The following is a 25395-nucleotide window of genomic DNA, read 5'->3' as shown; positions in this document are numbered from 1 at the left end:
TCTCCTGGCCCGGAGAAGACAGACAGCCCAGCAGCCAGAGTCTGGGCAGGTGGAACTGTGGGCCGTTTGCCCGCCCTGCATCAGAGGCAAATTGGGGTGAAGGGACGGGGTGCAGGCGATGTGCAGTCTCACCCCCAGGGGGCTGTGTGTCGGGGGCGGCCGGGTCCACCCCAAGGCAGTGCGCTCAGCCCGGGCGGGCGGGCGACTACAGAGCAGGACCCAGGACCCAGGACCGGGGCGGGTGGGGGATGGAGGGGGCGGGTGGGGGATGGAGGGGGCGGCGCGGGCCGGGCGGCGGGCGGGGCGGGGCTAGCGGTCCTCCCGGACCGGCCGGATCTTCATCTCGGAGAACTTGAGCGAGTACTGCCAGCCGGTCCAGGACGACCACTCGACGCCGTCGGCGTAGGAGGCGTGCGCGCCGCGCAGGTACTGCCCGTTGAGGTTGGACGTGTGGCAGTTGCGGTACCACCAGGCGCCGCGGTAGAAGGCGGCGCAGTTGTTGTCCGAGTGGTCGCTGTCGCGGTCCTTGGTGGTGAAGCGCATGCCGCTGTGCTTCAGGAGGGAGTCCCCTGCGGCACAGGGCGCGCTCAGGGCCCCGTGGGCACGGTGCACCCCCTGGCGCGCATGCACACACGTCCACACGTGCCCCCAGTTTACACGCGGTGTCCATGCAGCTCCCAGGAGCCCCTGGCGCCACCCTGGGGTCCCCCCCCCCCCCCCGGCTGTCCCTCCTCACACGCCCTTCCCTGCTCTCTCGCCTCTGCCTCAGAGGCGGACCCAGCCCCGAGGACCGGGCGCCTCGCTCTGGAGGCCAGCGGGCCCACACCCCAGGTGCCCCTGGTCTGCACAGGGAGCACTTCCAGCTGGATGCGGACCAGCTGGGACGCGGGGGGCGGGGAGGGGTGGAGGGGGGAGCCTTGCCTGCAGGACCTCGTCCTCCCGGTGGGGAGGCGGGTGGGCTGCCGCGCCCCCCGCAGCTGGAGCCCTACCTGCCGTGCCCGAGTAGTCGGCCACGGTGAGCGGGTACCCGTCCTCCTCGGGGTCCACGGAGAGCAGGCCCACCCCGAAGCTGCGGTAGTGGGCGTAGGCCGTGCCGTTGTCGAAGTCCTCCAGGTCCACGTGCAGCTCGTAGGCCGCCTGGGCCGTCAGCGCGTGGAGCCTCTTGAGCCCTGGAGTGGGGGAGAGAATGCAGAGTGCGGGGGAGGGGGCTTGGGAGGTGACCCCCAGAGAGAACCAGGGAGAAACAGCAGCTAAGCGCATGTGGCTGGTGACAGAAAGGGACAACCAGGGAGCTGGGGCTCCGTACACAGTAGGCGCTCAGTGAATGGAGAGGAAGAAGGGGTGTCTGTCTCCTGCCGCCTCCAGGCCTGGCTTTGTACCCCCCCACACTCACACCACCTGGCCCAGCTCCTCCTGCCCCCTCTCTGTCCCCCCCCAGCCCCCCGCCCCGAGCTCTCCTGTGCCCACTCTGAGACCTCAGGCCGCCCGCCGCCCTCTCCCCTGCCACTCATGCACTCAAGGTGCTCCCTGCCCGTCTGATCACCTCCTGATGAAAAGGCCGTTTAGCTAAACACCTTGCCAGTGACCAGCACCCATGACGGTCCATCCCTCCTGCCTGCCTTTCCTGGGGGGGGGGGGGTAATGATGTGGAAGCAGGGTCTCCACCTGGCCACCCTCTCCCTGTACACACCCACCTCGGGGGGGCAGGGGGAAGGTCTCCCCACCTAGAAGCTTCTCTCCCCAATCCCTATCCTGCCCCTGCTTTCATTCATTCAGTTCAGGGTACATTAGAGCTTGGGGGGCTCCAGCACGTGGATCCTGTGCAGGTCCCCAACCGCCCCCACCCCCACACACACTGTGTGTCACTGAGCCTCAGTTTCCTCATCCACTCCTAGGGGGGGTGAGGTGCCAGGCCGGGCACAGAGGAGGTGCGTCTGAATGGGGACCAGCCGTGAAGTCCACCCCGGGTGCCTGGCCTCCCCTGCGGGGTGCCTGTGTGCTGCCAGGGCACAGCAGGGGGCGGGGAGCGAGGTCGAAGGAAACAGACATGAAGCAAATGGCAGCTTAAATCACCACCCAGCACACGCAGGGGAGCGGGCACACACCTGGACCCCACCCACCAGGACCAAGCGATGGGTGCTCCCACCAGCCACCCCTCACACCTGCCGCACACCTTTGCTGCCACCTCCTCCCCTCCTGCCCGGCCGCCCCAGCCTCGCTGGGGAGGTTCCCAGATGCTCGTGCGGGAGGCGGAGCGGGGCAGGCGTGCTGTGGGGGCGAGAGGGAGGTCATGCCAAGGACGGGCCGTGCTGTCCCAATGCCGCGTGTGCGTGTTACTATGTGCCAGTACCCATGGGGGCGACTGCTCCGGGGTCCGGGGGTCTGGTTGGAATTGGATGGTGGTGATGGCTCACAACCCTGTGAGTACATACAAGCTGCTGACCTGTGCACTTTGACCCCGTGAATTATATCTCAAAAAACACCCAAACCACCCTGCCGGGGGGTCCTGCCCCAAAGGGTCGGGTTTGATTCCTGGTCAGGGCACAGGCCTGGTTTCGGGGCTGATCCCCAGGAGGGGGCCTGCAGGAGGCAGCCCATCCATGTTTCTCTCTCTCTCCCTCTCCCTTCCTCTCTCTCTAGAATCAATACAAACATGTAAGAATTTTTAAAAATCTCACCTGGAGCCACAACCGCCCCAGATATACAGGGACTCAGTTCTGTGATTTAAATGGATGTTATTCTTTAGACTTCAAACATGCTAGACACTCAAAACTTAAGTACTGAGTGAGTTTGAAGGTAGAGAGTAAGCAACAGTAACAACATGAACTAAGCTTTGGGAGCCAGCCCTGCGAGGCGGGTGGCGGCCATGGGGGGCCAGGCCTGGCGCACCCACCCGCTGGCTGCTCTCGGGGGAGGGCCCCTGCGGCGGGCGGCAGGGCTCACCTAGCCAGTGCTCCCCGGTGAGCCTGCCGAAGCCGTCCCGGTAGGCCTCCCAGCCGCGGAAGAAGTTCACCGAGCCGTCTGCGCGCCGCTGGAACACCTGCAACGGGAGGTGGGGATGGAGCGCTGGCGCCACCCGCCCTGGCCCCAGGTCTGTCCCCGCCCCTGCTGTCCCCCCTCCTGTCCCCGCCCCTGCTGTCCCCGCCCCTGCTGTCCCCGCCCCTGCTGTCCCTGCCCCTGCTGTCCTCCTCTCACCCGTCTGCACACACACACACACACACACACACACAGGCTTGGCCTCCAGAGCTCCTGCTCTTAAACCTCCTCTGCCGTCCCCACCCGCCCCCCACGCCCCGGGCAGGGAGGGGTCCGCGGGGGCCTGGGGAACCGAGAGCCCCCAGCACCTCGGGGAGGGTGGGGGGTCCGCAGCCGCTGGGCTGACTCGGTGCCCGGTGAGCAGCCGGCGGCTTCTGTTCCTCGTGTAATAACATTCCTGGTTTGGGAGTCGCGAGTCCCATCGGTTAAATTGCTTTGAAATAAGTACCAGGCTGGTCCCGGCCGGAGCCGCCCGAGTGCGCACAGATCCGCCGACAGGCCCTCCCGCACCCCACGCCCACGTTTCTGTCCAACAAGCCTTCGCTCCTCGTTTGCTGAGGCCGCAGCCCGCCGCCGACCCCTCCACCTGGGCCGTCTGAGGGGTGAGGTTTGGCTGCGGAGCCTGCTACCTGCCAGTTTCATTGCTAAGCAGCCTGGTTCCCGCCGCAGGAACGGAGCCGCGGGGTGCGGGTGTGCCCGCCGCTCCTGTCAGTCCCTGGGGACCTTCAGTCTCAGCATTTGGGCAGCTCTGACCTCAGGCAGCGGGAGGGAGGGGACGCCCCTTTTTCTTTTTCTTTTTCTTTCTCCAGGGCCTGAACCCTGGCCCAGCCCTGACGTGTGAACGTGGTCAGAGGGGCCGGCTCTGCAGAAGGAAACCCACCAGGCTCCCGGGATCTGAGAGGCGTGGAGGGGTATTGACAGCTGCAGACTTGCTACCCTGAGCACGCCGCCCCGCGCTGCAAGGCCTAATCCAGGCAGCAGCTCAGGGGCTCCCTCCCCCCCTCTACCCCCCCCTTCCCCCAGGAGGAGAAGGCAGCCTGCTTGTGTGTGTGTGTGTGTGGGGAGGGGGGGGGGGCTGGGTGGTGGTGGTATCTGAAAGGAGGGATGGGCCTTGGTTCCGGACCTGGGCTCCAGAGCACCAGGGAGTTACTCCCCTCCGGAGCCTCAGTTTTCTTATCTGTAGAATGGGATCCTAACAGCACCTCCCGCACAGGCTGTGGCCGTTCACTGAGGGAAAGCTCAGGGCCTGGCACATCAGTCCTAGGAAAATGCCACTGGAGACAGCAGCCCGCCCTGGCAGGGTCTCCTCTCCTCCCCTCTGCCTCCCTCGTTCTTCCTCCCAGAGCTGGGCCCTGTACCCTCTCATCCCTGAGCTGCCCCAGGCCCCTGCCATTCACTCAAATGTCCCGCCGAGCACCTCTGCACCAGGTGCCGGCTGGGGAAACTGAGTCAGGGCCCTTCCCCCCCAGGGCCCTTGGGGCAGAGGAACAGGGGAGAAGCCTGGGCTCTGGGGACCCCCAGGCAGGAAGCAGGACTGATCGGAGGGGTGAGGAGGGAGGGACTCCAGGCGGCCCTGGAGGAGGGACAGGCTGCTGGCCGCCTTTCCCCGCGGTGTGGCCCGAGTGAGGCATTTGTCCCCTCTGGCCTCACTGCCTCACCCACTGAGAAGCCTGCCCCCCAAGGCCTCAGCTAGGAGTTAAAGGCACAGCGGCTGGTATTATTATTGCCATTGTTGTTGTTTCCTGTTAGGAAGTAGGAATTGCAGAAGCCGCTGGGCGTGCTGACCCGGGGCGTGCGCTTTGCATGTGACACGTTCCCTGGAGCTGCTGCCGAAACGGGAGCTTCCTGGGTGGCACCTGCCCTCCTGGGAGGGACGGCTCCGGTGTTTTCCATCCTGTTTTACTCTTTCCCACTCCGACTGAAAAAGTCATGCTGGTCACAGCCCGTCACATGGATCTCGCCGCCGGCCAACGCACCCCGACCCGTTGCCGCCCGTTGCCGCGGGCTGTCCTCCTCCCTGGGCGCAATCACAGTGACCGAGCGGCGGGCGGGCCGGGCTCTCAGACTCGGGGCCCCGGCCTCGCCCTGGAGCCGATCCCAGCGCAGCGAGCCGGCCAGTGCCAAGCGCCCAGGCGTCTGCCGGTCCCCGGGCTCCCAGGTGGGCAGGGAGGTTACTCAAAGCGCAGGGCGGACTGCAGCTGTGGCTTCAGTCTCAGGGACACTGGACGGCAGGCCGTCACCAGGCCAAGGCCTGCAGCGCGGGGCAAGGGTCAGCCACAGAGGCAGGACAGAGAGGGAGGCGGGCGAAGAATCGGGTCCTCTCCCCCTCCCCCTTCCCTGCTGCCCACAGGACATGGATCCTGCTTCAGGAAAAGAGGGGGGAAATGTAGGGGAACAAAATAATTAGTTATTCATTTTGAGGCAAAATATTCATCGGCTCAGCCCCTGGGGCACCTCCGTTGAGTCCGGCTGCGAAGCAGGTGCCACACGTGACAGACAGCGGGTTTCCGTGGTGCGGAGCCTCTGAAGCCAGCCGCCCGGCGCCTTCCAAGTGCCGCCGCCGCCGAGGGGACTCAGCCAAGGGAGCCACGTGCTCCTGCAGATGGTGCTGCCGGTTTCAGAGGGAGGACTGGCTGGGCGGCGGGAGGACGGGGCTGGCCGTCCCTGTTTGTCACACAGGCTCCGGGGAGCCGGCTCACCTCCCCAGGCCCGGGGCCTTCCTCACCTGCGGGGTCCCTTCCTCACCTGGTTCCCTCGGTGCCCAGAGCAGGGCGGCGGCGGCCAGCGCACAGGAGCCTGGTTCTGGGGTCACCCCGCACGGGCAGGGCCCACAGCCCTCCTCACCTCAGGCCGGGAGGGGGTTCGTGCTCCCATTTCCCATCAGGCAGGTAAGAAAACGAAGGTTTGGAGAGGTGAGGTGACCTCTGCAGGGTTGGGGTGCCTCGAGGCTGGGGTGCTGGACCCACTGAGGCCAGAAGAGGGGGCTGAAGGTACACAAGTACAGACCGAGGGGTACCCCGTGGTCGAGGGGATGGAACATTGCTCCCCCACCTGTGAGCCCACCTGACCCTCATCGCAGAACCGGGCCAGCCCGGCTGCACGTTTAGCTGCTCCCTCCCCGACCTGGGCTGGCCCGGGAGGCCCAGTTTCTATCCAGACTCCAGTTAACGGGCGCGCAGTGTGGCCATCTAAGTCCTGGCTTGTGAGAGGGCTGCCTTCCCGGCGCCGTGCGGTGTCCCTGGGCTCATAGGGGTGACCCTGGCCCTCCGACAACTCATAGAGTCCAGGAGCCATGGACGCACAAGCCAGCGGTTCAGGTAGAGCCACCTGGGTCGTGGCGGGTTCCCCACCCGGCAGGTGCCTTCCAGCTTTGTGCCTCACTTTCCTCACCTGTAAAGTGGGGATGCAGCAGCCCCTGCTCACCAGGGTCTGGTGATGGTTAGCTGTGCTGGCTGATACACAGCGTCCCATCATGGTAACAACTGTGACTGAATTTGCTGGGCGCGCAGAGGAGGACGAGCCATCCACTGGGGTTGGGAGGGATTCAGGAGGGCTTCCTGGAGGAGGAGGTGCTCAGCTGAAAGGCTGATGAGCAGATCTGGGCAGGTGGTTGGAGTTGCTGAGGCCCAATGGGTGGGCACTGGGCGGGTTCAAACCCTAGGAGACTGGGAGAGGGGTCCCTGCCACCTCAGGAGGGTCCTCAGGAGGCAGCGTCGGGATTTTTCCTCGACTCTGATGAAGCCGCTGTGTAAACCAAGTCCTGGAAGCACTGTGTTGGGGTGTCGCTGTGGCGGCCACCAGCCTCTGATTCTGGGGGGAAGAGGTGGGGGCTGTGGCAGAGGCGGATTCTCGTTTCTAAAGAACAAAGACCGCAGATGCACGAGCGAATGCAGCCCTTCAAAGGCGGCCCCTGGGGAGGCTCTGCCCGCGTTCCTGGGACGCAGCTGCTGCTTCAGTCCTGCCTGGACACCTGCGGGCCTTGCCCAAACCCCAGCTCTGCCTCTCCCAGGATGCGTGACCTCAGAGAAGTCACAACCCTTTGAGCCTCAGTTTCCCTCTCTATACACCATTAGCGACCCCTTTGTTGCCCTGCAGGGATGCAGGCGGCACACAGTAGGTCTAACCAACATCTCCTCCCTCCCCTTCAGAACCAGCTGCCAAGTGGAGTCCGCCCTGCCTTGTTTTTGACTGAAAATGGCCCCCCTGGGCTTGGCTCCCTGTCACGCTTCCCAGGCTTGGCAGCCAGCGCCTGGCGCACACCACTCCGCTGCCACTTACCAAGCGTGAGGCACCGCCAAGCCTCCGCGGGCACCACCCCAGCGACCTTCAAGGTCTGAAATACCCCAACTGCTCTGGGCAGAGGCAGGTCGGTCAAGGGCAGGTGGGGGTGTTGTCACGGCCATGGTCAGGCTCCCAGACTCCCCGGAGCATGTGCAGGTGCATCTGGGGGACACAGGGGCCCCTGATGTCACAGCAGGTTCCCTGGGCCACAGCCTCCGGGACAAGGAGGACTGGCCGCAGCCCTGGGGGCTCAGGCTGGGGCCCGGCAGCACCGCTGGGGCGGCCAGGAGCAGCTCATCTCTCCCCGAGCTGATCCCACTGCCGCTGGACTGGCTGGTGGCTCCTTTGATGTTTCCTAAGCCCAGAAAGGATTTGCCTCCCGCCGGCCGGGCAGCTCAGGCAGAAGGGACTGGGGCTCGGAGGGAGGGACAGGGAGGGCTTCTCCCTCCGTGGAGCCATCCGGGGCTCTGAGTGACGGCCTCGCACAGCATAATGCCTGCAGAGCGCGGTCACCGTCAGAACGGGGGTTTGGGCCCCTGGGCTCTGGCGCTGGGGACCCCGCAGGGGCTGAGATGCAGTGGGAAATGCGAGGCTGGACCCAGATGATTTCTGGGGCCCCGGCTGGTCATTTTGCAAAGACGAGGGCATAGCAATTGGGCCCGGGTGGCAGCGCCCGACAGGCAGACCTCCTTGAGGGCAGGCTGTGCCTTCCAACCACCCAGACCTGCCCAGGCCCTGGGCACGGCCACTGGGCTCCCAGGCCTGCGGGGAGGCTGAGCCAGACAACAGGCCACCCTGCTGGCCAGTGAGGAGGGGACGCCACACGGCGGCGGGAGGGGAGCTGGAAACCAGCCTAGTCCCGTGCACCACCTTCCAAGTGAGGAGATTTCGCCTCTACTTATTCGCATCTTCCCCTCAAGGGCACTGCAGGCGGCGCACGTCCCTGGTCACCCCCGCTCCGGCCCCTCACAGGTGAGCAGCCTGCAGAGGACCCTGTGTCTCCCCACCGTGAGCCGCGCGATCCCACCCCCTTTTAACAGACGGGAAAAGCGAGGCTTGCAGAGGAGAAGTCACTCTGCAGAGAGATGCCAGGGGTCACTCATTGGGCAAGAACTTAGAGCAGCGATGGCGAACCTGTGACACGTGTCAGAGGTGACACGCGAACTCATTTTTTTGGTTGATTTTTCTTTGTTAAATGGCATTTAAATATATAAAATAAATATCAAAAATATGCCTTTGTTTTACTAGGGTTGCAAATATCAAAAAATTTCTATATGTGACACAGCACCAGAGTTAAGTTAGGGTTTTTCAAAATGCTGGCACGCCAGCTCAAAAGGTTCGCCATCCCTGCCTTAAAGAGCGCAGACAGCCAGCAAGGACCCCGTGGAGCCCTGAGCTACAGCGGCCGCCAGATGATGGGTGGCTGCCGCGGCGCCCAAACCTGGCCGGGCCCAGACAGGAGACACATGTGGCGGGTGCCAAGGAGCAGGAGGGTGGACGAGCGGTCGGGAGGCCTCCCGAAGGACGTGGTGTCTGAGCTGGGCCCAGCGAGGGAGGCCCGAGCCCAGGGTCACAGGTTAGCGGGGTTGGGGGGTCCTTCCTGCCGTCCTCCCTCTTTTTTGGGGCAGGGCTGGGGTGGATGCTCACGCCAGGTGCAGACGGGGCCTTGATGCTCAGCGTGACCGCGTGTGGCCGGGGCCACGGGGGCCTCCGTGAGCGTGGAGAGGAGGCTGGGACTCAGCCAGAGCAGCGGCCACGTCGGCTGAAAGGCCACCTTGAGGCATGTCTATCTGCCCCTGTGGCCCTCCCACCCCACGGAGCCATGCCTGGCCTCCTTCCCACGTGGCGGCTCCCACTCTGCGGCAGGGATCCCGGGCCCACGGAATTCACGCTCCTGGAACTGCTCCCACACCCAGCGCGCCTCTCAGCCCCCCCCCCCCCGCCCTCACTCCCGCCCTCAGGAGAAAGCCCACCTCCTCACCCCCCAGCGCCAGCGCATCCCACACTACTCCCCGCCCCCCGCTTGCCTTCCCGCCTCATCTCCAGAAGCTCCATACCCCAGCCAAGCGGGTCACCATGGTCCCAGCACAAGCCCCCCAACGCCCTGCTGGCCCCCACGCGTGTTCCCCCGCCTGGGACGGTGTGCCCGCCCCATCCCTCCACACCGGGGCCTCGCCTGGCCGCCCCAGGGGGCCTCCTCTGGGCTCCCCCTGCCCCCAGCCCCGCAGCGGGGTGTCCAGCCCCCCCCAGGCCAGGAGCTCCTGCTGGCCCCTGGCAGTGGCTCAGGCCTGGGTGTGCCCGGCTGGCTGCTCATTTGCTGGGTGCCCTTGGACAAAGCCCTCGCCCTCCCTGAGGCCGCTGGCCGGCTGCCCGGGGCTGGAGGGGCTGGAGGGGCTGGAAGGGCGGGCGGGGCCACGGCACATACACCGTGAGGCGCCCCTGAGGCGGCCGGCGGCCGATCCCCCCTCGCTGCCCGGCTCCGGGGAGCAGCTTGGTTGGCGTCCACCCCAGCGCCCTGCCCCCCCGCCCCCCCGGGAGCACCTCCAGGCTCGGCTGCTGGACACGGAACCTGATGGGGGGCAGCCAGCCCCCTCCCACCAGCTCTGAGCGCTTCCGCGTGCAGGGGGCGATCCCGACAGATGCCCAGAGGGGCCTGGGAAAGGGTGTTTTTGACGGAAGCACAAATGGATATTAACGTTTATTGGCGCCAAAGCATTTCTCAGCCGAGCTGAGCCTCTCCCGGGCCATCCGGGTGTCTGAGTGGGAGGCCGAGGCCCGCCCCATCCCCTCCCCTCTGAGGCCCCGAAGCCAGTCCAGGAACTGCCCCTCCGGCCCAGGAACTGCCCTTCCTGCCCAGGAACTGCCCCTCCGGGCCAGGAACTGCCCCTCCCGCCCAGGAACTGCCCCTTTGGCGCAGGAACTGCCCCTCCGCCCCCGTCCTGAGTGCCCGCCCAGGACTGGCTCAGTGCAGGGAGTGAAGACGGCGGCGGCGTCTGGTCTTTCATTAAGTCTGTCCTGACCTTAACTCTGATTTTCGGGCTCTGGCTGGTAGCTGGAGCGGCTCCTCCGGCTGAGGGTCCCAGAGGCAAACACCGTAACTCAGACACTCTGAGTTAGGAAAACAAAGCGCTCTCAGCTGGTAAATCTCTCCCCGGAGCCGAGGAGGCGCCGGTCCGTCCGTCCGTCTGTCTGGGCCTGCGGGGGGCCTCGGCGCTCCCTCAGGTGCCTGATGCCCCCCCACATGGCACCCGGGGCAGCGGGGTTCCACCCGGTGGCCTGGCGGGGCCTGGGGCTCTGTTCCTGGCCGGGGGCGGGGGGGGGGGGGCAGCTGGTTTCCCGCCCGGCCTCCCTCCAGCCCACCCCTTTCTGCTTCATCAGCCTCTGGCTGCTCGAGGGTAAGGCCTCGCAGTGAGGCAGGCGGTGTCCCCACTTCACAGCCGAGGAAACGGAGGCTCAGAGAACAGGAAACCTGCCCGCGACCCCACGGCAGCAGAGCCACGCCCGGCCTGTGGGTGACGTCAGAGCTCCTGGGGCAACGGCCACGCTCCCGCCCCTGGCGACAGCCACGGCCTTGCCCGCCCCCCGCCCGTCCAGACCCTTCATCGCGTCCCACCCAGGCAGGACCCAGAGGCACGAGGAGGGCAGATGGCTCCTGGCCAGGGGACCCCAGTCTCTGCTCCCAGCAGCCGCGTCCCCTTTAATCTCCGCGCGCGAGGATGACGCGAAGGAAGGTCAGCGTCCACACACATCGCCCTGGACTCCCGTCAGCAACAGGTTCCGCGGGACCCAGCCCCACCCTCTCTGCTGGGACCCGCTGACAGGTAAGGGGTCTGTCGTCTGCCCAGCGGCCCTGAAGTCAGCTCACCGCCTCCACGCGCAGGTGTCATGGCGGGGGGGCCCCTGAGAGCACAGGCAGGGCTGTGGGGCCAGAAGGAACTGGGTGGGAGGCCAGAGCACCGGGGTTCAGGGCCTTGGTCACCCCAGGGCCCCGTCAGGAAGCCGGCCACTCACCGTCCAGCCGCCGCCGTCCGTGCGCATGTCGCAGTAGACCTGGAAGCCGGCAGGGTCGTGCGTGGGGAACACGGAGTAAACGCCGTCCTCCTGCCGCCCGCTCAGGAGGACGTCCAGGCAGTCGCGGGGCCGAGAGCCTGAGACGGGGAGCCGTCAGGGAGGCTGGCCGCCGCCAGGGCCCCTGCCCGCCCCTCTGTCCTGGGGCCTCGCCTTGTCTGTCCCCCTGGTGTCCCTTGGGCTCCAGAACCCAGCCTCGGGGTCAGACCTTGGCTCGGCCACTCCCTGGGTGGGTTTGGGTCAGTGAGCAACCTTTGAGCCTCGCTTTCCTCATCTGGAAAATGGGCACAACGGGCCCCTGGTGGGGCTGGGGGAGGGCTCAGCAGGGGGTGCGGCTGGGGCTCCCGGTGCTGCCGGCAGCAGGACGTCCTTGGCAAATGGAGCCTGTTTCCTTATCCGTGCGGCCAGTGGGGGATGATGTGGGGGGGACAGAGCTGGGCACCAGGTCACCCAAGGAAGGCGGCCCCTCACCCCACTCACCGTTGGCACAGCCCCGGGGCCGAGATCCCCGGGCAGGCGCCCTCTGAAGGTCGGCCTTGACTCGGGGCCGGCTCAGCCCCCGGTCCTTGTGCAGGGCGTCCAGGACATCACTGACCAAGTTCACCAGGTGAGCCATGTGGCCTTGGCTCTCGGAGAGAAGCTGTGGGGCACGGGGGCGGGGATCAGAGGGAGCAAAGGCACGACACCTGGCCCCTCCCAGGCGGCCGGGGCTGAATGAAGCCTGTGGAGGCAGCACCTGGCCTCGGGCAGAGCTGGGCTCAGACCCTAACTCTCCCGTTTCCCAGCTGTGCGACTGGGACTGACTGCACCGAACCCTGAAACCGGCCAACAAGGCCTCCCTGGCCCAGCCGCTACGGGACCGGGACCGGTGATGACCGTGGGAATGCCCCGCCCAGTGTGGGGCCCACAGCAGGGGACTCAGGACTGGGCATCTCTTACGTGAATTCTTCAGACACCTTCCAGGTCCCCAAATTCCCTCACCCCACTTCTCCTCTGATCTCCTCAAGGCCTGGAAGGCAGAGGGCTGGATCCGCACACAATAGGGGGGACCCTGGACTCCTCACCCAACACCCTCCACTAGCCCTGCTGTGATTCAGGCTCTCTGATGTCCAGCACCTCCCCTCACCCACAGCTGCCAGGAGGGAGGACTGGAGTTGTCCTCTTCTTGTTACAAGTGGGGAAGTTGAGGTCCAGGAGGAGAGGCCCCCGATCGAGAATGACCTCAGGCCCCGTCCCCGTCACTGTGCGGGGCCCAGGGTGAGGGCAGTGGCTGGGCCCAGGCTCCGGGGCTGAGTCTGGGCTTTGACTCAGGACCTGGGAGTGCAGCCCACCCTCCCCGACCTCAGCCCCCCCCCCCCCCCCCCCCCGTGAGCGGAGTAATGGGGCCCGTGTCTCCGGGTTCGTGGCAGCCTGTGTCGGGGCCTGAGGCTCAGCGGGTGTTCTCGGTATGCTCCCCACTTCCCACGACCGAGGTCCAGGGGTGTGCAGCTCAGGGCAGGGCTGTGCCCGGGGCCTCAGCCGGGCCTGCTGCGAGAAGGGTCTGGGGTCTGTTGCCTGCCCTCCTCAGGCTCCAGGAGGCTGCAGGGCCCGGGCAGCGGCCAGCCAGAGGGGAGGAGCCTGTCACCTGCCAGGTAACAGCCGTTGGAGGAAGGGAAATAGGAGGACACTGGCCGGCAGTTTACTGAGCGTGATCCCGGCTTGTCTGGAAGCAGGGCCTGCAAAGCTCTTATTTGCTGTCAGTTTCCTCGCTGAGCAGGGGATTGAGTGAGGGCCGAGGCCTGGGGGGGCGACGGGGATGGGCAGGCGGGGCTGCGGGCAAGGTTTCTCCTGCTGGCGGGTCTCTCCCCGGGCGCTAGCGTAGACGGCTGGCTCCTGGCGGAACCGCAGAGCGATGCGGGCAGCCCCGGGGGTGAGGGTGGAGAGCAGAGGTGTGGGGGGCAGAGATCACCGGCTCATTGGTTACGTCCCTAGGGATCTGCCCATGTTTCTCAGACGATGCAAACTCATGAGAAACTCAGGCACGACCCACTCTTGCCAAAGGCAGGGAAGCCCTCGGTTTAAACCAGAAAATGATTAAAGTTAAACCGTACATATAAACATGCCCCGAATTAATGGGGAAAGTCGGTCCCTGCTGGCCGAGCTGCGTTAAGGAGGACTCGGCAGCTTTTGGCGGCAGTGAAATCAGAGTTGCTGGCAGCCCTTAGACGAGGCACTCGTCACGCGGAGCCTCAGTCTGCCCCTCCCTAGAATGGGGCCACGGTCCCTGCCTCCTGCCTGTTAGCACACGGGCGGAACTAGCTCGCGGGGTCCGTCAGGACTGTGTAAAGGGGTTTTCAGTCAGGGCTCCCGTGGCTGCAACGTCAGAGATTTCCGCCGTAACCGTAACGATGCTGATGCGCAGGGTCAGGGGTCAGGGGCTCTGGCGCCCTCCCAGGTGAGGACTGTGTTACCCCGTCTTACAGGTGAGGAGACCCACCCGGCGGGCACCTGACATGCCCAAGGCCCCACAGCGGGGACTTGACCCTGAGAGCCGAACCTCCCGGGCCAGGGGCCTCAGTCGTGTGCGCGTGTCCCCTGGTGCATCTGGGCCGTCCCCCCTGGGAGTTTGGGGTGCGGTCCTGGATGTGCCTTTTCACAGCAGCTCTGGCGGTTCTGAGGGGGCCGTGGGCACTGCTTTGAGAAACCTGGTGCGGGCTGACCGGCTGAGGTCCCGGCAGCGTGGAGAGGAGCTAGCAGCCAGGCGACGTGCTCTGTAGGACACCGCTCTCTGCGACCACCCGCGTCCCGGGAGATGCGGCACATTAAACGTGGCTTCGAGAAGGGCATGTCAGAGGGGCCAGAGCCCGCCTGGGCCCAGGAAAGCCATCAGTCTCCCAGGAGCACCCCGGCCTCTCAGGTGCGCGGGACACCCCAGGCCCGTCCCCAGCCTCCACCCCGGCCCGAAGGTGAGGCGTTTGTGGGCCAGGCCTGGCTGACCAGGGGCCAAGCCACGTGGAGAGCAAGGTGGGGGGCCAGATCACCCGGAATTCTGGATGTCCCCGGAGCCCTGCTGATGGGGCAGGGATGTGCAGAGGGCTGTCGTGGCAGCTGAGCGCCCCACCCCTCACCCGGGAGGGAAGCCGCCTTCCCCTCAGTCACCCAGGCAGGGTGACGAGGACTGTGATTCCTCCAGCTGCAGCCTCGGGGGAGGAAGAGAGCCTCTGCTCAGGTGCCGTGGGGTGACCGCACGCCTGCTCCTCCCCTCCCGGTGTCCGGAAGGGGCTGGGGCTGTTGTCAGCGGCGGGGCTTGTCTCCTAGTCTCTAAGGACCCGAGTCACAGGGCGACAGGGTGCAGGCGGAGGCTGGGCCGGGTGCCAGGAGGTCAGAGGCCAGGACTGACCTGGCCACTGTACCTGGGGGAACCCCTGCCCCATTCTGGGCCTGTTTTTCCCAATGAAAGAGGTGGGAGACCAATGAGATCCCCCTAAACCCTGGTCTGAGGCGGGGAGTTCCTGCTGAGCTCCAGGCGGTCAGCATTGGAAACTCTTCCCCCAGCTCTACCCGGTCGGTGCTGCCTGGGGCCTGGCTTGGCTCGGGGTGTGGTGGGCAGGCTGAGGGGCTGCTGGGCCCCTCACTGGTCCCTCCTTCCCTGGACAGCTGGGCAGTGAATGGGGCAGATCTGGGGAGTGAGTGCCGCTCTCTCTGGCCATGTGGCAGCACCGGAAGAGGGCTTGCCACTGACCTTGAACCTCAATTGGCTGCTGAAGGTCATGATCAGCCTCCTAGCATCTTACCTGCACTGAGCCCCTGGGAGGCCCCAGAAGCCCTGACTGCTGGGTGCCAGGGGTGCCACACAAATATCCGGAACTGCTGTGTGGCCTTGGACAAGAGGCAAACCTCTCTGGGCCTTGTCTGCCCGTCTGCAGGAATACCCACCGCTCCTGGTCCCAGGGCACTGGGGGAATCAGTGAGGCCAAGGGCATTCTGTGCCCAGCACAGGGCTGGCTGGCACACAGTAGCAATAACCCCACCCTCCCGCCAAGCCCTCAAGCTGGGACCCTGCCCCTTACCTGGAGGAGGTGGGCCTGCTCGCTCTGCAGGGCACCGAGGCCCTGGCCCAGCGCACCATGGCTCTTCCGCAGCCCCGCGCACTCCGCCTGCAGCTCCGAGGCCCGGGCCAGCAGCCGGGGCAGCTGGTCAGCCAGCGTGTCCAGCAGCTCCCGGTCCTGTTCGCCCACCAGCTGGGGCTCGGCCTGGCGCTTGGTCAGCGCCTGCAGCACGGAGGCCTGGGCGCCCTCCAGGCGGGCGAAGCCGTCGGCAAGGTCAGGGCAGCGGGGGTCGATGAGGATGCTGAGGCGCGAGCTGTCGGCTCTCTCCACGGTGACCAGGGCGCCGTTGGCACCCGCCGGCCCCGTGCTGACCACGGGCGGGAGGGCCGTGCCGGGCGTGTGTGTGTGATTCAGGAAGAGCACGGCCCCGGTGACGGCCACGGCCAGCAGCACGGCCAGGGAGAGCAGCACCGTGCACAGCACGTAGCCACAGCTCGGCCGCTGCAGCCAGGCACACGGACACAGGGACGGACGGACAGACAGACAGACAGACAGGAGACAGAAGAGGCAGCATCAGGGCAGACCCGGGCCTGTAGCTTCGCCCCTGTGAGGAGGACCCGGCAGCCCTAGGTCGGAGCCTCTGGACCAGGCTCAGGGAGGGCCCTTCTAAGGGAAGGGAGTCACAGAGAGAGACGAGAGACAGAGAGAGACCCAGAGTCACAGAGAGACCCCAAAGACGGAGCGAGAGCAAGAGAGCGAGAGACGCCGGGACACAGAGCTGGAGAGGATGGAGAGGGAAACCGAGGCAGAACAGGGACTCCAATGCAGAGGGTGACCCTGCCCTGTCGCTGGCCCTGCCCTGCCCCACTCAGCCAGCTCAGGGCAGGACCGTCCTCCCCAGCGAGCCCTCAGGGTCTGCTCTCCACAGAGCTGGCCCCCAGCAGGATAAACAGAACAAACACCCCGGGGCAGAGAACCGCTCAAGGGGGGAAAGGCCTCCCTCCTTCTCAGGAGGCCAGGGCTGGGGCGACAGGGCAGCTGTGACTCCCAGACCAGGAACAGGATGGAGGCGGCGGGCCAAGGAAGAACTCGAACTGGGCTCTGGACGCCGGGGGCGCTGGCCACCCAGGAAGCTGGGCCCCAAGTGCAGCTGGCAGCACCGAGACACAGTGGCAAACCCAGACTCACTGGACCCAGTCTGTCACGGCCCAAAGGGAGCTTGGAGAAGGCCACCGGGCATCTGACACATGGGTAAACGGAGACCCAGAGAGGGCCAGGGGCTTGCCCAGGGTCACACAGCACATTAGAAGCAGAGCTCAGACTAGACCCCAGCCTCCTGCCTCCTGCCCCCTAAAGACTAAATTTCCCCACATTCTCAACTCTCTGGACTCGGTGCATCTTTAAATGAGTTAGTGCAGGAGGCGCCTGGCCCGCTCCTGGCGCGATGGGCGTGGGCAGGGAATACCAGTGGCTTTTATTGCCTCCTGGTCAGCGGGCACGGAGCAGCGGGAAGCGCCTGGTTTCTTATTTTCCACCCAAAGTGCTATTCCTGTGCGTGGCTGGTGCCGGGCGCACCTTCTCTCTTTTTTCCACATTTTAACATCTCTGACGTTGGGGTGCACCTCACAGCTGTGACTGACAGCTTGCCTGCTTGCTTAGTGACGTAGAGCGCGTCCTCTCGCATCACACAACAGAGCTCACTGTGAGAAAATGTGGGAGCGCAGACCGCCTCTTCGCCATGAACGCAAACGCCGCAGGACTCCTGAGCGTGCTGCCGGCCTGGCCCGCGGGAGGAGGCGGGGTCCGGGGCGCGCCCTGGCACGCAGGCCCCCAGGAAGCCACCCGCGCTATTGGCGAGATGAGGGAGAGAATTCCATAGCCCAGCGATTTTCAGCTGGGGTGCCGCAAGAATCCCCTAAACATGCAATGCCTGGCCAGTCAGGGGCACTGACCTTTTTCCCTTAGATTGTCAAAAAAAAAAAAAAAAAAAAAAAAAGACACCAAGCCAACACAACAGTAGCTGTCGGTGTGAATGCCCTGCCTTGACCCACACATGTGTAGGTCATATAATAGAGTTGCCTCTATTGGTCACGTCGAATAATAAGTTTGTGTGTGACTGGTTAATTTTTGGTACCAGGAATCCTTACATACAAGTATAGGCACCTGATTTTTTTAAAAAGTCACTTTGGAGCAAAAAGGATAGGTAATTATTGTTCCATTGTGTGTGTGTGTGTGTGTGTGTGTGTGTGTAAATCAATCAATTACTGTACCATTGTGTGTGTGTGTGTGTGTGTGTGTGTGTGTAAATCAATCAAAATTGTACCTATTTTTTGTCAGATCAGCAAAAAGGTTTTTTTGGCGTGCCGCGGAATTTTAATAATTAGTTTATGTGTGCTGTGAAGATGAACAAGGTTGAACGTCACTGCCTTAGCCTGAACCTGCAGGGATGGGGACACACTGTCCCCCAACTCGCTCCAGGCCCCTCTCTCCACACCTGTCCAGGCCCCAGGGGCGCCATCCACCCCGGGCTCCACACATAAAAGACGGTTTACTGCAGCCAGACCTGCCACGGTGGCTCCCCTTCGGCAGCTCTGCACAGGCTGCATGCTGAGCCTGACACATCCGCTTCTCCTGTTCCTCGTCCACTGGTCTAACTAGATGCCGCCTCCTCCAGGGAGCCTCCCTTGATTGTTTCCTCAGCCTTCCTCCCAGTTTAGGAGGGGCTCCTCCTCATGTTTCCATAGCTCTTGCTGCCCCCTCAGTGGTACTTATCACTGAGTCATCGCTTTGACTTCATTCATTCACGCATCCACACATCCAGCCGGCGTTCACTGGTGTCCCCATGAGCCAGGCTCCAGCCAGGTCCCGAGGAGGCCGTAGTGGACAGCTGTCCTGGCCCTGCCCTGAGGGAGCACTTGCCCCATAGGCTGTGATTGTTAACCGTCTTTGGGGGGCACGGATCCCTTTGGGGGGGATAAAGGCTGCTGGCATTCGGGGGCTGCCAACCCCAGGCCCAGGAGATGTGCCCTGGACCAGGAGCCCCCCGAGGGCAGGCACCGGCTCGCTGTCTGGCACAGAGGGTCTGGCGTTGGGTGGATGGAAGAGCAGGCGGACTGGGTCATTCCTCTGGCCACACTGGTGTGGGGAACATGTGGAGGTCCTGGGACCTCTAGGGCTTGGCAGGGCAGAGGCCCATGACATCCATGCTGAACCCTGGACCCCGCGGCAGGGCACCTCTGACCCTGTGGCCGCCTCCGATGGCCTGGCACAGATGTGGCAACGTCCCAGCCCCCCAGTCACCGCGGTCAGCGGCCTCCGGACCGGTGGGCACCGCGTTGTCACCGCTGTCCTCTGAGTCTGTACCGTGTTCCTGCCACTGGAACCTGCAAACACCTCCCTGCGAGGGGGGCTCATTTTGCAGATGGAAAAACCGAGGCTCAGAGAGAAGACGTTGCCCACGGTCACTCGGAAGGCAAACGGCCCAGCCAGCGCTTGAACCCAGGGCCGGGTGACTCTGGAATCTCACCATCCGTGCCCAGGCTACTCGCTGGGCAACCCCACAGGGTCCCGCCCTCTGCCTGGGGATGACTGGGGTTTGCGAGACAAAGCTGTGTGTCACCAGCAGGTCTTGGTCAGGCCCCTCCCGGGGCCCCCGGGACCCTCCCCGACAGCTCAGAGCCATTCCTCCCACTGACGAGCACCTACGTCCAGCCGGTGAGGCCGGGCGGCCAAGTCCCCGTGTCTCCGGCACCCCGGTCCTCTCGGCACCCACGCTGCCCAAGCCCAGGTCCCGGGCCGGAAGGCAGGGTCGTGAGGAGAGGAGGAGCTCAGGAAAGCTGCAGGGGGTCCCCCGGAGGCAGGGCAGAAACGGAACTTGGAGATGAAATGCGCCACTGGGCAGAGGAGAATTAGTCTTCCGAGACCACCTCACACACGAAGTGCTGCGCGCTTATCCGCTGCCGTGTACGTGCCTTGCAAAGGAATCTGCCCGGGATAACACGGGGCTTTGGGCCTGAGCACCCAGCTGCCGCGGGTGCGGCCTGAGTCAGCCTTGGCCGTGGGGGAGCGGGCACGCACCCTGCTGGTTGCCAGGCGCGGGGCGGGGCACACAGGCCCCCCTTCCAATGGTGAGGAGCGGGAGGCCGGGCAGGTGTCCCGGAAGTGGGCAGGAGAGGAGCCCCGGGTTCAAGCTTCCTGCTGCCCCACCTGGAGGGATGTGGTTTTGTCCTGTGTGACCCCCAGTGCCAGCCGGCCCACGGCCAGGTGCTCAGGGAGCCCTGGCTCAGGTGAGGACGAGATGGGCCCGTGATGCCCCAGAGGTGCCTCCACTGCGGGCGGCATCTGTCCCGCTGCCTCCTGAGTCGCCAGCCTCGGAAGTGGGCATGGGGTGCGGCAGAGGGAGGAGGGCTCCGAGGAAGGGCCTCGCAGCCCAGCCTGTCCAGCCGCCACCGCCTGCTCCTGGTTACCGAAGGGAACTGGCAACGGCTGCGCCTATGGCCTGAGCCCAGGCTCCCGGTACCAGGTGGAAGGAGGGTGCCTCCCTCCGGGAGAGGCCGGGAGACTGAGGCCAGGCACAACGCTCCCAGCCCCGCCTCCCAGGGGCAGCCCGGCCAAAGGCAGGCTGTTCGGGACGGAGACACGCTGGTGGGCTGATGGGGTCTGTACCGCGTTCCTGCCGCTGGAACCTGCATATAACCCCCGCAGGGGGGCTCATTTTGCAGACGGGAAAACTGAGGCTCAGAGAGAACACTGTGCCCAAGGTCTGGGAGTCCCCGTCACCTCCCCCAGGAGCCCACCCCTGGGCAAACGATTCCTGATTGGGGTTGGACTCTGAGGCCCTGGCCCTGGACGAGAAGGAGCTCAGATCCCTAGAGTGAGGGGCTGGTTATTCTGCTCAAACTCCGGGTCCCAAAGATTAGGGGAGAGGGCCTGTGGCTGTTCTGGGAACCCTTGGCCTAGGGCACCTGCAGGCGATGCCCTCGGCCCCTGGCGGCCAGGTCAGTCACAAGGGCTGGCTAAGAGTGAGGGGCCGAGGAGGGACCCGGAGGAGGGGCCCAGGAAAGGACAGGAGGAGGGAGGCCTGGACTTGCAGCCCCAGGGGCCTCTTTCTTCCTCTCACTCTCCTCCTCTCCCAACCTCCTCTCTCCTCTCCCAACCATGTGGCCCAGGGACCTCAACCCAAACCCCAGGGACCCAGAGGGAAGAGGCGTCTTTTTCATGGTCCCGCCCACCCCGCTTTGTGATGACACCTGTCTCGTGAGTTTTTCCCCAGGAGACTGCGCTCCCCGAGGCACAGGTTCCCGCCGCCTCTCCTGGCGAATGAAATGCAGCGGGTTTAGATTAGACCCCAGGAAGAACTTCTCAATGAGAATTATTTTTTTCTTTCTGGAGTGTTTTTAGAAAATTTGGAAGTATTCAGAGAATTGCCTGGGTAGGTCAGAGGTGGACGCCCTGTGGGGTGGCTTGGCTGGGGGCTACTCAGAAACAAGCCCCCACCAGGGAGATGGCTCCATGGTGACTTGCTGCCCCCTCCCACCCCCCCACCCCGCCCCACCCACATCAGGGCGAGAAGAATCTTGCTACTTCTAGATCCTTTCATCTGAGCAACCCCAGCTCCTGGCAACTATTCCCCCATCATCTCCTGCCCTGAGGCTAATGAAGTCACGAGGTCACCCAGAAAGCAGGAGCGGAGGAGACGGGCAGGCGCACAGAGCTGGCAGGGGTGCTGTGAGCCTGGGAATCACGAAGCCGGGACGCTGGAGCCGGCTCCCCGGGAGTGACATGACACGGCCTCTCAAACAAAGGTCAGCCAGCCGCTCTTCCCTTCTCTTCCTACCGAGGCTCATTGGCGCCTTGGGTCCCGGCTCCAGCTCCCTTAGCCTCAGTCTCCTCATCTGTCAAATGGGGCGATGATCATCCCTGCTGCCAACCTGCCAGGCTGGTTGTGACTAAGAAATGAGAGCTGTGGGGAAGGGGCCGCTGGTGCTCAGGCCGTGGCACTGGCATCTATTCTCCCAGAGAAAGGGCTGCAGGCAGGCAGGGAGGTCAGGTCACTTTCCCTGGTGGGCAGAGGGGTGATCCGGACACTGACAGTTTGCCACAGGCGGCAGGCTGCTGTGAGAGCCACCCTCCTGGAGGGTGCACAATGCTTTACGGTTTGCAAACACACCATTACTTCATGTGACCCTCCTAGCAGCCCTCATGAAGCGAGGGGGGTGCAGGGATTGCGGATCCATTTTACAGATGGTCAAGTCCAGACCCGGAGAGGGGGAGTCACTTACCCAGATTCACACAGCATGCCCATGGCCGAGATGAACTAGGAGGGCCCCGGGGAACAGGCCTGGAGGGAAGCAGGGCCATAAAGCTCTCCCTTTCTTTTTTAAAAAAATATTTTAAAATTGATTTTAGAAAGAGGGGAAGGGAAAGATAGAAACATCGATGAGAGAGAAACATCAATCGGCTGCCTCCTGCACGCCCCCTACTGGGGATCCAGCCCGCAACCCGGGCATGTGCCCTGACTGGGATTCGAACCAGTGACCTCTTGGTTCATGGGACGAAGCTCAACCATTGGGCCACCCTGGCCAGGCAAGGCTCTCGCTTCCGACAAAGGGCCCAGGAAAGGCCTTGCCTCTTATCCGAAGCTTCAGACAAGCCTGGAGCGGGCACAGTGCACAGCCGCCTACGTGCTGGGGCATGAAGGAGCTGGGGGTGAGGCAGTGTTTGATCCCGGGCCACAGCCCTCAGCTGCCTCTGATGCCACAGGGCAGGCAGCTGCACCCTGGCCTGGCGCAGCTGGAGTATGTGTCCCCCAGGAGCAGCAGAGGAGGCCCTGATGCCACATTTCAAACAGATGCCTCAGGAGCCACCTCCCTTTGAGACACAGCAGCCCTGGCCGGCGCCTCTCCCACAGCTCCTCCTGGCTGAGGCTTCATGCCGTTCAATTCAACAAACATCCCTCAGCTCCCAACCCAAGCTGCCCAAAGGGCAGGAGCCTGGGCCCCAGGGGAGACCCCAGGATGGGGGCGCAGAAGGAGCATGTGTCCAACGGGAGCTCCTGATAGAGGAGAGGCTCAGAGCTAGGGCACAAGGCAGTGAGGTAAAGGCAGCTGAGCAGCACAGGCAAAATACCTCTGGGCATCAGGGAAGGCTTCCTGAAGGAGGAGGCATGTGGTAGGTTTTCCGTAAGGGAAGGGTTCTGTGTGTGTGTGTGTGTGTGTGTGTGTGTGCGCGCGTTGGGGAGCTAGGTGCAGCCAACAAGATGAGACAACAGAGGTTTGGAAATGGACAGCCTCGTGTGGGACCAGGGTTGGCAAACGACAGGCAATCGGTACTTGTAAGGGGCTAATAAAAAGGAAGAATGGGCCAGGGGGCGGGCGGGGGTGGCCTTGATTGACATGTCTAGAAGGTAATTCTATTCTTGCTAAGAGGGGAGAGAGTCAGATTTCAGCAAGCGGAGGCTATCTGGGGGTGGCCTGGGCGTGGACCTGACCTAGCAGGGAACAGACCACCCAGGAGGCACGGGGAGCCTGGGGTCAGGCCTGGCTTCTAAGCCTTGCTCTCCCGCGAACGCGCTCTGTGACTCGCCTCTGCCACTCTGAGCCACCCACCCTCTGTGCCTGGGGAACGTGCACCCCTGCCCAGTACCCAGGCTGCTGTGGGGAGTGGGCTTTGCCAACGGTAGAGCGCGGGGCCCCACACCCGGGCAGTCGCTCCAGGCAGAATGAGCTTAGCTGCTGCCAACAGTGAGGGGCCTTGGCGGCCGCCCCTGCAGCCCCCCTCCTGCCGCCAAACACGAACTGTTCCTTCCCCAATGACATCTGTCTGGGAGAAATTTGAAATTTAAAACGGGCAGCCCCATTAATTCCTCTCCTTGGTGAGTGGGCCTCCTCTCACTGTTCTGCCCCAGTCCCTTGGCGGCCTGGCCTGGGGCAGCCCCAGGGCTGCAAGGCGCCTCCCCACAGCTCCTGCTGCCAGCCCCTCTCTGACCGGCCTGGAGCTCTGCCCTCACCCTCTCCCGGTGCTCAGCCCCAGGCTCCCTTCCAGGCCTGCCCACTTCCACTGCCCCTGAGGAGACAGCAGGGAGGGTGGCCTGGACAGACCTGGAGCTCACAGGCCCTGGTGGGAGTCCCCGCAGAGCTGTGTGGCCGCAGGAGGGGCAGCTGTCTCTGAGCCTTGCTCTCCGGCTGCAAAGCTGGGGGCTCACCGGCAGCATTCCCACAGGAGGCAGATACTTACTGATCCCCAAGGCGGTGTGTGCGGGGGAGGGGGAGCTACAGTGTGAGGACTCAGAGAAGATGGGTAGGGGGTCCCCATGAAGCTCAGGGGACCATGCCAGGCACCTGGCACAGGGTGGCACTCAGCTTAGTAGGTGGTTAAAGTGCCCTTGTAGAGGTGATGAAACAGATTCAGGGAGAAGTCACTCAGCCAACCACAGGGCTGGTCCCCTTGTGAACTTAAAGGGCCCCCAGACACACGCGCGCACACCAGGGACTCTGTTGGAGGCACAAGGGGGCCCTCCTGCAGGGGTACTGCCCCATCCCGAACCCCAACTTCAATCCTCCTCCGGAGAAGGAGAGGAGGGCGCCCGCCCTTCCCCAGGCCTCCGAGCCTCGCGGGGATGCCCCCCAAACTCCACCCGGGAGCTGGGCGTCCATCATCCCGCCAGTCGCAGCCGCCACCGCCCCGGCCGGGGATGTCCCCACGCCCCTGGCCCGCGCCTACCTGCGGCTTGTCGCGCGGCTGGTCCTCAAGTTGTGACGCGCCGCCCATGGTCTTCCACCGCTCGTGGACCATCTCCCGGCAGGACGGCCGGGCTGCCGGCTGCGCCGAGCGGCTGCCGCGCGCAAAGGATCCGAGGTGGGCGCGGGCTCGGGGCGCCTCCCGCCCGCCCGCCGATCCCCGCCTCTGTGCCCCGCGCGGGGCGGCCCGGGCCAGCGGGAGTGCGTTTGCAGGTGTGTGTGTGCGTGTGTGCGCGTGTGGGCGGTGTGTGTTGCGGGTGAGAGCGGGAGCGCGAGAGCCGCCCGCCTGCCCGCCGCTCTGCGCCCGCACCTCCCCAGCGCGCTCCTCTGCCTCCGCCCTCCTCCCTCCTCCCTCCTCCTCAATCTCCGCGTCTTTTCTGTGTGTGTGTCTCGGACTCTCTGCTTTTTATTGCTCCCGGGTCTCTCTCTCGCGCGCACACAGACACACTCACACACACACACAGACACACTCACACACACACACACACACACACACAGACACACTCACACACTCACACCCGCAGGCTGCGGTGGTTACTTCCCACCCCCACGAGGCCAGGATAAAGGAGGCGGGACGGGCCCAGCGGGAGAGCAGCCCGGCCCTCGCCCGCCCCCGGGGGGACCTGAGCGCCCCGGGGCGCCCCCTCGCAAACTTCCCCCCCGGCCGGACTGGCGCCCACTCGCCGTGCGCCGGGCGCGGTGCCGGGCTGGTCCCGTGGGCGCCCTAGCCCGGCCGTCGGGCGTCCCCCGGGAGCGCTCTCCAGGGGCGCGAGGCGCACCCCGAGACCCGGGTTTCCGGGAGGGGGCGCGGCCAAGCGGGGTCCTCCCGCTGCGGGAATGCGAGGTCTCGTTCCCGCCCGGGGCTCGTGGGCCGCGCCGGGAGCCTCTGGCCACCGGGGACCAGCCCTTGGGGACCCAGGCGCGCGCGGTCGGCTCTGGGGGCGTCTCGGCCGAGACCTGGGGCCCGAGTGGGGGTCCCCGCCGCCACGACAGCAGCCGGTGCCGCGGTGGCGAGGGCGAGCCGACCGGCGCTCTGCCCGCGCTCCCGGCCCCGCGCCCCGCTCCCCTGCGCGCCCCGCGCCGTCTCAGCCCCGCCTCCCCCGCCGCCCGGCCGGAGGGATTTGCGCCAGGAGGGCCCTTCCTAGTCGCCCCCTCTAACCGGCAGCACTTTTAAAAGCCTCGCATCCGCTGGGAGTGATTGACAAGCCCTTAATTCGCCTCGTTAACGAGCTGCTATTGTGGCT

General features: G+C 64.9%; 1 protein-coding gene across 1 annotated transcript; it reads right to left on the bottom strand.

Moving 5' to 3' along the window:
* Window positions 1–308: 308 nt before the first annotated feature.
* Window positions 309–24452, bottom strand: FIBCD1 (fibrinogen C domain containing 1). The gene is made up of 7 exons (XM_036331512.1): window positions 24135–24452; window positions 15435–15914; window positions 11866–12025; window positions 11329–11465; window positions 2944–3040; window positions 990–1169; window positions 309–569 (listed from the first exon to the last, which is right to left on the bottom strand). The coding sequence occupies exons 1-7, from the start codon at window positions 24204–24206 to the stop codon at window positions 310–312; spliced, it is 1386 nt and encodes a 461-aa protein (XP_036187405.1). The 5' UTR covers window positions 24207–24452; the 3' UTR covers window position 309.
* Window positions 24453–25395: the final 943 nt, after the last annotated feature.

Source organism: Myotis myotis, unplaced genomic scaffold (assembly GCF_014108235.1).
Source record: "Myotis myotis isolate mMyoMyo1 unplaced genomic scaffold, mMyoMyo1.p scaffold_m19_p_12, whole genome shotgun sequence".
Classification (NCBI taxonomy): Eukaryota; Metazoa; Chordata; class Mammalia; order Chiroptera; family Vespertilionidae; genus Myotis; species Myotis myotis.
The sequence above is the reverse complement of the archived record's forward strand: the minus strand, read 5'-3'. Positions and strand labels throughout refer to the sequence as shown.